The sequence below is a fragment of the Engystomops pustulosus genome, chromosome 7 (assembly GCF_040894005.1).
Source record: "Engystomops pustulosus chromosome 7, aEngPut4.maternal, whole genome shotgun sequence".
NCBI lineage: Eukaryota > Metazoa > Chordata > Amphibia > Anura > Leptodactylidae > Engystomops > Engystomops pustulosus.
This window is the reverse complement of record NC_092417.1, coordinates 38,356,374-38,370,511: the sequence shown is the minus strand read 5'-3', so window position 1 is coordinate 38,370,511 and position 14,138 is coordinate 38,356,374. Positions and strand designations below refer to the sequence as shown.

Below are 14,138 nucleotides of genomic sequence, written 5' to 3'. Positions count from 1 at the left end.
CCAATTCTTTTGTGGCCCAGAACTTCTATAAATTTTAATACCCCCAATATGCAAATATCCTGAAGAGGCTAGTGGGGCATGGAGTAACTGGAACTGAGGCTACACCACACCCCAGTAGTGTCCTGCGCTATGCCTACCAATCCATCTTCAGTGCGCAGCTACGAGGACCTGCGGGCGCACTTCTGTGGAGCTGGGTTCTGCGCATGTGCAGAACGCAGGCCGCCAGCACAGTCTCTGCTCTGAAGCCGGAGCTACTACACAAGCGTAGTACCCAGCTTCGCAGACGAGTGTGGGCAGTTCCTCGTAGCTGCGCACGGCTACTCCATGCCCTAAGTAGCCTCTTTAGGAAGTTTGCATATTGAGGGAATTAACCCTAGAATTAGCCCTAAAAACTTGTATACTGCTATACATTAGACGAACATGCCACCAGATCTACCTTGATAGGTAGATCCTTGGTGGTAAGTTTCCTTTAAGCAGTAACTATTGCTCCCTGCTTAGTTAAAGCTTTCAATTTAAAAATTCCTGCCTTAAGAAAGAAGATTACAATTGGTTGCTCAAAAGACTTTGCAACTTTTGTGCAATTCCCCATTGTCACTCAAATAAATAGACATAGTAACACATTGCTTTAAAAGGATCATTTTTTTTTTTAAGTTTCTTTAATTAACCAAAAGCAGAAATAAGGATACATACCGGATCAAAAGTCAGACAAATGACTTCAAACCAAATTTCTCAAAAGACAACTATTAGTAACCAATCACAAATGCAAACCAGATCAATTTAACAAATGTTCAAAAAAAAAATAAAAATAAAAAATTGTAATGTTACAAAGGCCTATAGGAAAAAAAAAAAAAAAAAAAAAAAGGTCTTTGAAATTGAGAATTCTAAATAAAAAGATTTAATTTCTATATTTTGTAAATATTATGGAGGTTTCATCCTTCACATTCACAATAACTAATGAAGCTGAGAATGCGACTAGTCAAAAAAAAAAACTAAGCAGTGGCTGTAAATAAAGGACCTCGATCTGTAACAATGACACCTAGCGGATGTAACATGCTCTATTATACACAAATTATTCTTTTTCATATATTCACTGAAACGTACATTTCTCTGGCAATAAACGCTTATTATAAAGAATAGGGCAGTGTGTGAGGTCAATGGATAGAGGAACTCGTAAATCTACATACATTTCTTAACTTAATTTATAAACAAGTCAGAAAAAAAATAAAAATAAAAAACAAAATAGACAAGTTTCACTCATCTACACAGTGAAATTCATGTCGACTAGGAAGGGTCACATTACTCCTGCCGATCTCTGGTCTAGGCAGAAGAGCCAGATCGCATATTTACAAAAAAAACAAAGCATTAGGCCACCTTTTTTTTTATGCCAGATTATTTTACAGGCGCTTTGGTTACATAAAACTGTGAAAACCTTTCAACCCCAGCAATAATCTTCTTCTTGGGGCACATAGCCTTCATTCATCATTTCTACATGTTACAGGTGACTTCTTAACCGCGGCTCTCTGCAGAACTGGATCGGGACTGGCGTTTGGGGGAGCTCTGGGAAGGTTCACCACTGCCAGATTTCTGACTGTATTTCTTCTCAGGTGTACGACTAGGAGAGCGGGACCTGCTTGCAGACCGGGAAGATCCGCGAGACTTGGACTTACTGCGGGATCTGGAGTAGCTTCTTGACCTGGACCTACTACAAGGAAGAAACCATACCAAATCACATCATGTTATACAGACATGCTTTGGCTGTGAGCTAGGCGTACAAACTTGCAGGTACAGACCCCTTGTCGCTCTGTCAGACTAATGGAGTAGGGCCTAACTTTAGTTAGTGGGAAAACCCTTTAAACCATTGCAATTTTGCCCATATCAATATTTTTCAGTTTAGATCTTCCAACACAGCAACATCTGCTGCCAAACACTGTTTATCCATGGACAATGGTCTTTTACAGATATATGATGTGTTGTCCACAGTGTGTTGTCTGTATACATACACGTCCTAATGTGGATGACAGCGCAGTGCTAGAACATTGTAGTGTGTATACATACACGTCCTAATATGGATGACAGCGCAGTCATAGAACATTGTGTGTGCACTGACCGGAACGTATTAAGTAAAAAAAACTTCACGGCTAATGCACAAATTAACATGTGAATGTTGTCTCTTCCATAAACAAAGATTGTGACAAAACTGCTGTCCCGCAGAGCACGTGTCACGTACCTGTGCTTTTTGCGATCCTCAATCAGCTTTATTTTTCGCCCGCTAAGTTCCATGCCGTCCAACTTCTCTAAAGCGCTCTTCATGTCACTGTAGGATGCAAATTCCACGACCCTTAAACATGGAAGAAAAAGATTAGCGCATCTTTAATACTTGGCTTGTTTAGGCTCCATTGTCAAGTTTTTTCCCCCATCAAGTTACAACCACGAGCTAAATGTCCCTTTCAGGCCTGAAGTTGGTTACGTGTCCCCAGTGTGTGCGGTTCGCTCATGCACAGATGATGGTAGAAAAGAATGGCTGAACACCAAACTTGACAATAGAACCTGCTCTGAATCTGGTGGCTCGGGCATTGGGATTGTGTGCAAGCCATAGAAACAATAGCTAGCACACGTCTCCTTACAGCATTTGTGTGCTTTACTGCGAGTGCTTACCCTTCATTCCTGTTACTCCTGTGTGCATCCACATAGGTCACCTCTCCGGCTTTTCTCATAAAGTCCTTCAGATCCTGAAACAAGTGACGTTGGTTAGCTCTTCACCAACACAGCTCTTTACACTGGGTGTAATTGTGCATAAAAGTATAACATATCGATACTGCCCTGAAAAGACCTGTGGCTTCGCTAAAAACTTATGATAAATCAGTGTTAGTGTCATGTATGGAAGCTGAGCTACGCAATATGCAGATACATTACGTGTGTAGACATGTTAAACGTTTCTTAGGCAAATCTACTTATGTTGCTGTCACATTAAGAACATAAGCATTTATGGTTATAGGATGCAAAATGGTATTACTCTATATGCAACATCTTCACTGCTACATATACTTAACTAGTCTGCGTTTATTACTTGGTGTTATATTATTTCAAACCCAAGTTACTTACCACGATATATAACCAGTGGTCGGAGGTACCTTAAGCAAACAGTCGCTGGTCCATAACCTAGATGACCTTGTGAGCAACTCACTTACATGACAAGGGTGGAAGGCGGCAGGGGAGCACCAGAGTCTCAGTAAGTGAGTGACGTTTAACCTGAAACCACTGGATGCAATCACTGGAAGTGGCTAGAGAACCTGAGGCTGACCTGAGCTAGCCACTCTTGCTCAAATCTGGGCAAACCAAGATCTACATCGGCAAAGCGGGAGGGTGATAGGAACCAAAAGGAAACTTCAGAACAGGCCCAGCCCTAGAATTTCAGCCATTAGCAAACCAAAAATTCTTGGGCTCTCCTCCACACAAGAGAAACGAGGCTTAACCCAAAGAAAGGCTGTTAAAAGAGGTTCAAAATGCACGTGGTTAGATATATGTCTGTGAAAAAAAATATTTACTACAACACAGGATGGAGCAATATCAGTTTAGTTCTAAATAATAATAATAATAAAAAAATAAAAAAAATAGATGTGCAACTTAAACACAAAAATATATATATAAAAAAACAGGCTTAAGATGTGTAACATTTCTGTACAGATCTCACACTGCGACAATCCTCAGGTCGCACTCTCTCTACTGTGATTTATAGTCATTTGTCAAACATTGGCACATTTTACAGTATAGGATTAAAAAAGCTAAAGAAAATAACGAAAAAAATAAAAAATTCCAGAGCTTATTCACTGAACATTTCCAAACCTCAGTGGACCGACAGACGCGGTCACGTTCTGACGTCTATGATCTGTCCGGGTATGTTCAGAGCACAGTATCAGTAAGAGTGAAAGAGGATTTTTATAAATGTGCACAATCCTGCAAATGAAACCGACAACTGCACGTAATATGTCATGCGTTTTATTGTACACCCCATGTACCAACTGGAAAACTGGCTCTGATAACCTACCTGCACTCACCTCTGACCTACCCAAGCTGGACACACAGCCCCATGCCTGGAAAAGCTGCCACAGCCATGACGCCATCACACTGAGGGATTCAGTAAGTGACAATACTAAATTGTGCCGGAAAGTGCATAAAGGACCAGTCTGGCCCTTTAAACACAAGTTCTACTGAATCCTTAAAACTATGAGAAGCGCTCAGTCCCTGGCTTCTCAGTAGGTCCTCTACCCCTACAGCAATAGCTACATTCAGACAGACTGTACCCCAATAGCTGCTCTGCTCTAAGAAAGAACTAAAAAAATAAATAAATAAAACACAAGAAAATAAAATTACGGTGATGTGTTTAGCAGCACGTTTTTAAAACAATGCAAAAAGCAGCTTCCCATTACCGGGTTAAAGCAATGAATGGTACCAGTCCCTGTGGTCCTTCCCGGTGCATTCCAAAAAGCAGGAATGGATTGGTAAATAATAGAGATATAGATATATATATTATATATATATCTATCTATCTATCTCTCTCTATCTTATTATCCATACCTGGTTTGGGTTTAAAAAATAATAATACTGCATGCACAGTTTCTAATGTGTAAATGCATCAGGATAGTGGTAACCATTCATTCACAAACTCCTTAATATTGCTCCACTACAACACAAAGCAGGAGACAGACCACAAAAAATTAGGGTATAGATTACATGTCCTTACACTTAGCAGTACAGTTACTTGTTGACCCACTAGCCAGGTAAAATGTCGGAGGCTGGCTGTATACTTTACCAGCTAACCATCATTAAAAACACCCTTGGCTGAGGGTGCATGTGTTCTGATAAAGGATCTCCGGAGACTGCTTACATTCCCTGGAATAACGATTCTGATGGGGGAAGAGCGATTGTCGGCTGATCCCACTCTAATTCCCAGTTCTGGAGGGCTACTAGCTTTGTGTGATATTAGGAGATCTAATAGATACCGTAATTTAGAGGGGTCTCTCCGTGTCAGATTCTCTACATGATAATCATCACATTAGCTTTACATAACGTTAGACACAGCCATGGAAAGGTATAACAAATAGATAGTTGAACCAATGCACATGTTACTGATGCTTTACTTAAAAAAAACATAGTAAATACCATCCTGCTGAATGACTGGGCGCATGGACTTAGATTACAGAGTACAATGGAAGCACTTTGTGAACGGGATGTGAATTATCAGGTACCAGAGTGACGGCACCCACTGTAGTAGTGACCATTTACAACATTAAAAAAAAAAACCAAAAACTAATCCTGCAGCAATGTAAGTAAGAACGAGAGATGCTCACCTGCCAGCTAACCCGTGACGAGAGGTTTTCCACTATTATTCTATGCTCGGTGCGTACTGGGGGTCCATACCTACTGCCAAAACAAACAGCCGAGTGACAACATGTTTGAAAAAAACATGACGGCAGAAACATAAGAAAGCCGCACAGACTAGTATTATGGTAAGAAGGGTACATCATTCATGTACACAGCAAAATCTGACTACGAGAAAGAATAAGAAAAATTGGCCAAAGGAAAAAAAAAAAAATTCTACAAATTATGCATGTCTAATAGCTATGAGCTTCATTTGTATGGAATATAAAGGTTACATGGTGGAACCCTCAGATATCAGACACGTATAACCTCTCTATCAGTATCTTTTCTCTCCAATGAAATCACACAGACTGAATGGGTGCAGCCAAGCTTTCACATACAACGGTGACCCAGAACGGAATTGCTGTTGGCCAAATAAACAATGAGCCAGTAACAATGAAATTTTATAATGTCCATATATTGTATAGAATGGTGGTCTGAGGTCAAATACATCTCCAATGTGAGGAAAAGAAAAAAGAGAATCCAAAGAGAATTTTGGGCAAATACACCAAGAAAATACACAGATTAAGAATATCATTACCTAGGTCCACCACTGTTTGACTGACGATAGCCAAAGCGCATTGGGTAACGGCCTCCGCCACCCATCATTCCGCCTCCTCTGCCTCTGCGGTTTCTTGCATGTTCAATTGTGACCCTGAATCAATAGGAATAAATACATTTTCTGTCTTTACCTTTTATAAAAAAAAAAAAAGTTCTGGCCGACTATCCTATTTTCATATACAGATTAAAAAAAATGTAATAAAAAAAAAATAAAAAATAGTATTTTGATGATTATTCTGTATATAAATAGTTCTCATTGGGATTTTCCCACGAACTTAAGTTAAGGCCTATCCTGTGGATAGGCCCTATCTTGCTGATCATTGGGGGTGCTCAGTGCGGAGACTCCCTCAGATTGCGAGAACGAGGGGTCCGTTAGAACCATATTTTGTGGGAAAACCCCCTTAAAGTTTTCTTATTTATACTATTAATAGCCAACGTAACTTCTGGAGCTCAGCTTTTCTGTCTTACAGATTTATGTTAAGAACGTGATCCTTTACCTTTCGTTACAAAGTTCTTTTCCATTCAGTTCATACACGGCATCATCTGCGTCTCTGTGGTCTTCAAATTCCTATAGCAAACAAAGTCAGGTAAGTGGATCATCATTGTGCACTGGTTATGCCCCTGGACATCTCAGAACCCCTTTGCGTCTCCCTATTGTCTAAGGCTACCCTGTAATCAGCATCGGTCATCTATTTGTTAGAACATTAGCCAAAAACACATCACCCAGCTGTTGCACCTTCAAAACAAATGTCCCCTACGATTATCAATAGTCATGGCAATCCTTCTTCACATGGTCTTTGGCCACCAATTGGGTTCCCATACTAAACGTTTTTCGTTTATGACTAAGGGCCTTTCAGACATCTGAGTTCACAAAGTAACTATTTTATACAGTGCAGAGACCCCCCACCAAGCAAAGTGCACTGTATAACAGCAAGTAATACTGGAGAGTTCATACCAACAGCCAGATAATGAGGAAATAAACTAAGCGTATCTCTAGAGCAGCCACAGGGAACCCGAATTCCCCTTAGTCAGCCAATCCTCTAGACAAGTAGCGGCAGTGCATGCCCCTTGCTCTCTTCTTACAAGTCTCTGCAGGTTACAGGTTAACAGTAATTGTTCCACTGCAGATTAACCTGCTGAGCTACACGACTGTTAACAAATAACAAGAAAAAGCGTAAAAAGAGAAAAACGCGGCAGCTAACAAGCTGTTCTATGGTGCCCTGACGTGAACCTTTGTTCTTGCTGCGGGCACATCTTCAGTGCGCTTGGCAGACAGTCCGGTAATGGATTATACAGGACAGAATGATCCTATTTGTTGTGTACACAAGGCAGAGCCTTCTTGGAGGTGCTGGAACAGCTGATCAATGCAAGGTCACCATCATCAAAAACGCATATAGTGCAAGAAAACCCCTTGTTATATGTGGAGCTAATAAAGATAACCAGCCACCAGAGAACCACTAAGACAAGAAGTTTGGACTATGTGATCTGATCTAACAATCTCGATAAAATATGCCCCCGACCCATAAGCACAAATCTTCTCCCATGTAGTGGAATCCCAATGACTGCATAAACCCTCCTATAATGTGATATAACAGACCATGAATCCCCCACAAGCAGGCGCTAGTACAGGCGAGGCTGTTGTTCTGATAACAAGTCTATTTTCCCTTCTCTCCTGGGAGCGTGGTCTATCATGGGGGACAATTATTCTACAAGACAGACAAGCAGGGATGATTCTTACCACAAAGCCAAAGCCACTTTTAAGGTTTATCTCGCGGATACGTCCGTACCCCTTGAAGAACTTCTCCACGTCTCTTTCACGAGCATGAGGACTAAGCCTCCCGATAAATACTCTGCAGCCGCTCATCTTATCTGGGGAGAAGAAACAGAAACGCCATGAATAAATGTGTAACTTTCTAGGGGACATCAGGCACATTAGAAATCTTTCTATGGCGCCATCATATTCCTCAGCGCGTTACAGATCATGGGGGAAATGTACCGACATAAGACTTCACAGGGTCAGAAAATGAAACAATACGAATGAGGTCCCTGCCCACAAGAGCTTACAATCTATGTGGCTCCTGGGCTTCCTCTACATGATGTACACCTTCTAGATCATCTATGTGTGCGGAAATGCCTGTGTATTTCATCTACCTTGATACTTTGCAGGTTTCCAGTGCCAGGCAGAATAATCCATGTCTTCTCTGCTCAGTGCCAAGGCCAGGAATAACCTGGTGTACTCCCAGTCTTGCCACAAAGGGGCTGCTAAGGAGGAGACAGAAACCCCAGGAGCTTTGCCTCTGCACATCAGGTATAAGCATCAGGAGCTACATCCAAGATGGCAGAGGGTTATTTTACATATTGTTCTTTCCATAGTAGTATATACAAGCGGAGAGAAGACCTGGCACGTAAATAGTCCTTCTTATGGTCTGAAGGCCTGCTCAGGTGGCTTAAAGGGAACCGGTCAGCAGAAATATACCTAAAAACCACTACCATTAATGTTGTCAAGCAGCTGAACGCCTTCCAGATGTTTCTTTCAAGGTGGTGGAATCATCTAGAAAATCAACTTTGAAGTGAGGTGTAAACTTGTTGTATAAAATCAAGAAGACGGAGAGTGTAGTACTGAAGTCAAGCTCTCCCTGCCTCAGAAAGCCCCCTATATTGTAATTAATGGTCCCTCACAGAGGAGAAATCACTAGCCAGATCTCCTTAAGTCTGGTACATGATGTAAGTCATGGAGGGAGAGTCTGACTTCACCGTTAAACTCTCCGCCTCCTTGACTATATACTACCAGTTTACATTTCACTTCACAGTTGATTTTCTGGGTGATGAAACCATGAGGGGCAGTAAAACAAGTAAAGCTGCTAGACAACATACTGGTAGTAGTTTTTGATGACAGGTTCCCTTTAAGGCTGGGAGCAGCAGATGCAGATGGCAAGACAAAGGGCCTAGGACCAGGCACACACAAAGCTGCACTAGAAGTGTGGACTAGTTTTTGCATCTAACCCACACAATTTGCATTTTTCCAAAACACACGCACAAATTTCCATAAACCACAATACATACAGCCTCAGCAAGGACAGAGCTTACTTAAAGGGAACCTGTCATCAGATTTTACCCCCCTCAGGTAGGAAGATGAAATGTTCTTTCTAGAATTCCCTCTAGAAGACAAGCATCTCCAGGTCTATAGCTCACAGCACTACAAGCCTGGGGCGATTCTTATCTTTACTATAACACCAAAAGCACATGGACAACAACTATGGGGGGCACGGATCATAGGCTGATGTATGATGAAACTCCAGCCCCTCCGGAAACCTAGTGCAGCATTAGAGGTCCTGCTGTCAGTGTACATTTCTATACCGGGTCCTACCTGCTGTAGAAATGCTCAATCAGGGAGCATTCAGCTTGAACGGTTGCTAATTGTAGCGAGTGCACAGGTCCTCTCCGCCGCCCCTTGGCATGGGGATGGGGGGAATAACTGTAATTGTTGGCAGTTCAATAGCGATTACAATTATTTTGGGACTTATATGGCAGCTTTCTGCCCTAGATTGTTTGTGTGCAGGGAGTCCAAGACCCTCTCAACCAACTTCTGCATTGCATCTAGCATCCGATTCATACAGTGTAAAACAGCGCCAGTGTCCTAATCCCGAATATGCCCTTGTAATTGGTTTTTTTAGGGTCTCCTTTTCCTAAAAATGACATTTAAAAATATGATAATGATCTGCAAGCGCTCCAGGGGTGTGTTAAACGACATGTGCCACCAGAATGAAGGGGGCTCCATAGGAGTTGGTGGAGCCCCTCAAGCTCAATTGCATACAGTCTCATCTTGGTGGTACTTGTCCTTTAAGGCCTGTACAGACAGAGCACTTCTTGTGACATCCCCTGGAGCACTTGCAGCTCATAAACATTTTTAGGAAAAAACTGAAAAAAAAAAAAAGACATAAAATACTAATACAAGGCCATTAGGGCGTAAAGAGGATTTGGTCAGTGATGCTACTTAATAGGATACCAATCAGAATGTAGATTTTCTATAAACAATTTCACAGGATTCTCTTTTTATGAGCAACCTACCCCATGTTAAAAATGGTGGACTATGACAGAAGCCCACGGGTCCAGCCTCGGATTTCTGACAGGACAGGTTTTCCTTCCATGTGAACATTTATTAGGAAGCAGAGTAGGGGTAATAAATGAGCAGAAACAGCAGTGGAGTCACAGAGGCCTAGAAGAGCGCAATAGCGGGAAGTTCTGGCCACATGTACACCAGACTGGAGAAACCTTACATTTCCCTATTTACTAATAGACAGTAATGTGTTTATAAGACTTTTCCGTGAAGGATGGGACGGCTGCAGGACATCACCCTCTTCACTTATCCCAGAAAAAAAATGGCTTCTGATTATAGGACCGGTAGCTCCGTAGCCGGTGCGGTGACACCCCCTATGGCACAGTCTGGCACGGCCGTCATATATTTATATCTCTGCTTGGCAAGTCTCTATTCACCCTTCCAGAAAGTTTTATGTTTTACTATGGTAACATGATCGATCATATGACGGACATCAACAGCATCTGACTGACTACAGGCACCGCTGGGCCCGGTCATAAGAAGACAGAATCTCAGCTGATACTGGACAGAGCCCAAACAGCCCAGCCTCACAATGTCTGTGGTACCGACCCCCTGAGCTACAGCTAATATTTACTAGCATCCCGCCTGTGTAACCCTGCAATCCTACGGTCCTGTATATCATCTGTCCACAGCCTCCATTAAAGGAAATCTACCATCAGAATCCATCATGATAAACCAGGCACACTTCCACATAGATCCAGGCCCTGTGACTGTGGTAATCTTCTTATATTTGTTATACATGACCTCCTGCCTTCTAAAATCAACTCTGGTGGGGCATTAAATCGCCTCCATGCCGCAGCTTCACGTGTTGTTACACTGTTCCCCCTCCCCACTGAAATGCTGAAGGAGCAGGGTAAGACACTGCAATAGCCTGTAGAGCTACAGCATAGAGGGGTTCTGGTAACACTCCCAGAGCTTTCAGTCAATTTTTATAAGGAAGGAGGCCATGGATAACATATATAAGACGATTACCACAGCCCCACTAGCTGGATGTATGAGTAATGTCCCTGGTTTATCATGATGGAAGATTTCCTATGAATAATAGAGGCTGAGCACATGCACCACATTTCCCCATATAACACATGAGCCTCCAGTGGCGGCCATATTGCTACCACAGCGCCGCACACTGGTCTAGTGGTTACACGCGGTATTGCATGGCAACAAATGAGCTTTTTCAGTTGCACACAATAATAATATTAATGTCGTCATGCAGACCCCAGCTCATACACAGAAGATATGGACAGATATATATCTGTGTGTGTATATATAAGACTAGATTGGTGTTTGCCATAGGCCCGGCCATGGAGGAGGCGGCGGCCTGGTGGTGCACATCCTGTATGGCGGCCTCCATACTGCACAATGGCCTCATACACTATACCTGCCGTGTTATGTCACCTGCACACCGGACTAACCATAACCTGCGCTCGGACTACAACTCCCAGCATGCACGGACAATCCCTCCACCTGAGTGCACGCTGGGAGTCGTAGTGTGTGCAGCCCCCTCTCCCATATGTTCCCGGGTCCCTCCATTACTACACACAGTAATGTCCCCGGCACAGCCCCGGAGCCGTGTCCTCCCCCCAGACATCGCCCAGGCTGAGGGAAGCTCCCGCCGACACCAACTCACCAACGCGATCGCTGTTTCCCGAGAATGAAATGGCGACCGAGAATCTCCGGATATGACTCCAAACAAGATGGCGGCGAGGGGGAGAGGCGTGTAGTCATGGGAACACTTGGCCTCTGGTGTCCGCTGAGTGTGTGTATTGTGTCACTATGGCGCCCCCTGCTGCTCCTGCTGCAGCTCCTCCTGTCCTGCACCAGTGTCTCTCCACTGGAGATGCCAGAATGTCCACCTACCTACAGGGGATACAGGTGTCATTATCTTTAAATAAAAGACTGACCTACAGTACCTGAGACTGAGGGCGCATTCACTCGATGCTTCACGTTTTTTGATGCGTTTTTGACGCATTCCAAAGGCTTCAGCCTTGATCACATACTGAGGTGACATTGCGTTTTAGCAGACGCAGTGCATCAAAAAACGTGACGCAACGCATCGTGTGAAAGCGTCCTGAATCTTAAATAACACCCCAAGGCTGCACACGTTGAAATGCGATGTGGGGACGCAGCCACCTGCAGACAACGTCTCAGTATTCGCGTTCTGTATGTGTTCAGTATCCAATCAGTAACCTATCCGTATGGATGGAAACACGTTCCGTGTAGCATCTGTATACTATCCGTTGTTACGGCTCTGCAAAAAAATTTAAAAAAGGCTGGTCAACCATGTAATTGGATAAAAATGTAGGCCTAGAAATTGGTCATGATATTTCCTAGCAACAGAGCGCAAAATCGGATTGCACACGGATTACACAGGCTTCGCAACTGAGTGCAGCCCGTATTCTACGGATTTCAATTAATTCCAATAGGACTGAACATGAAGACATCCATGTCTCATATCTGACGTTGCGTCAGAATGCGAAATAAAGATACGGTTGGCACCAGTTTAGGACATCTGTCAAATGTAAACAAAGCCCTTGACATCTGTCCCGAAAATCCCGGCATGTGCAGGAGGTCTTAGGACAGTGCAGACTGAGGAACCTGCTCCGTGCACTGAAGGGATTTCCCGTACTGAATCGCATATCACTGGTTCAGTCCAGCGGTTCATAGTTCGGTCCGGAAAATCCCTCCAGCGCATGGATTGAGATTGTCGGACCTGACTTGCTCATGGGCAACCAGCCGTAGGGCATAATCACACGTGGCGTAATCACATGCGTTTTCAAACGCATCACAACAGGGGAGAGATTTGCTTCATTACATTGCTGTCAACATTGTGTTAACACGTGTTAACATGACATTAATGCAGGCATATTTTTTAAGCCAGCACACCTCCTCATTTTCTTCTATAGGCACATGCACACATCTGTAAATTTCAGCCATGTGCATGAGGCGACTGCCCGAGACACAAAAGACAGAGCAGGTTCTATTCTTGCTCGTATTTGCGTCCCATTTTCATTGGTCATCGGTGCGTGAGAAGAACTCATGAATCTGTGTGAAAACTCAGCAGGTAATTTTCCTGAGGTCTATGCAGAGGTGTCGAATTCGACGGGACAGTTCCGTTTTTTGTGCGATTTCACACTGTCCCGGGCAGTTGGGAGAATGTCCTGGGTTGCCCCTCACTGCCTTGGGTTGTCCCACCTCCTGGTCCCCACTCCTGGACTCACCAGAGCTGCAGAGCTGAGACCGGAAGGCGGGATCAGCTGCTGCTGCTTCCACACATCTCTGCTCTATAGCAGAAATGTGTGGAGGTAGCTCCTCCCCTGGTTGGCTCCACCCCTTTCTCCGCCATCTGAGAGCCCCGGGGAGAGGAGGAAGCAGAACTGCGGGGGAATGAGGCAAAGGTAAGTATCAAAGTTTTTTTTTTAATACCCAGGAACAGTGGAGGACAGGGGGCACAATATAAGAGGGATAGAGGTCAGGAGTCTGCCTGAATAGGAATGTTAAAATATTGACCAATCTAATGTAATGTTTATCCCCTCTGTTACCAGGGCCGCATCTGCCATAAGGTGGGATGAAGTCCCGACCTCAGGTGTCAGATTGTGGACCCTTTTACAGGCACCTTTAAGGCTCCAATGTAATTGATAGGCACAGTGCGCCTGTGTGCACCTCTCTACAGTACACAGGCTGGTGGGCATGATGACGTCATCAGGCACACCGGCCTGTGTCACTATACAGGCAGGAGAACAAGAGGTAGCTGTGTGGAAGAGCCGGGGCTCTGAAGGTGAGTACAAGATTTTATTTGGAGTGTCAAGTCTGTGTATACTGGGGAGGCTGTGTATGCTTGGGGGAGGCTGTGTATGCTTGGGGGAGGCTGTGTATTACTATAATTTATCAGGGTGACTATATAAAGTATATTTAATGCGGGGAATAGTGTGTTCAGTCGTGTTGTGAGGATAATATATATTAAGAACACGCTCCATTATATTGTGAGTCACTGTGATATTTTTAGGGGCGCAGTGTGGAGTTGTGCTGCATAGAGCTGAAGACA

The 14,138-nt window shown here is 43.6% G+C and overlaps 1 protein-coding gene across 3 annotated transcripts; it reads right to left on the bottom strand.

Moving 5' to 3' along the window:
* Nucleotides 1-624: 624 nt before the first annotated feature.
* On the bottom strand, nt 625-11,866 carry LOC140069607 (serine/arginine-rich splicing factor 5-like). Of its 3 annotated transcripts, none has more exons than XM_072115502.1 (8): nt 11,724-11,866; nt 7,718-7,848; nt 6,477-6,547; nt 5,960-6,073; nt 5,349-5,421; nt 2,656-2,729; nt 2,228-2,338; nt 625-1,702 (listed from the first exon to the last, which is right to left on the bottom strand). In XM_072115502.1, exons 2-8 carry the CDS (start codon nt 7,841-7,843, stop codon nt 1,507-1,509), a joined length of 765 nt encoding a protein of 254 aa, XP_071971603.1. In that variant the 5' UTR covers nt 7,844-7,848; nt 11,724-11,866; the 3' UTR covers nt 625-1,506. The 3 variants fall into 3 exon arrangements, with proteins under 3 accessions (XP_071971603.1, XP_071971601.1, XP_071971602.1); XM_072115500.1 differs by lacking the exon at nt 11,724-11,866 and adding an exon at nt 10,048-10,189; XM_072115501.1 differs by lacking the exon at nt 11,724-11,866 and adding an exon at nt 10,048-10,189 and having other exon boundaries at nt 5,349-5,418.
* Nucleotides 11,867-14,138: the final 2,272 nt, after the last annotated feature.

Bases quoted from the DNA above. Each gene is read 5' to 3' on its own strand.
- LOC140069607 (XM_072115500.1), bottom strand. From the start codon at position 10,135: ATGTTCACATGGAAGGAAAACCTGTCCTGTCAGAAATCCGAGGCTGGA. The intron at 6,074-6,476 runs GTAAAGGATCAC...CTATTGATTCAG, and splicing joins AAAGAACTTTGTAACGAAAG to GGTCACAATTGAACATGCAA. The intron at 1,703-2,227 runs GTACGTGACACG...TCTTCCTTGTAG, and splicing joins GAGGATCGCAAAAAGCACAG to TAGGTCCAGGTCAAGAAGCT.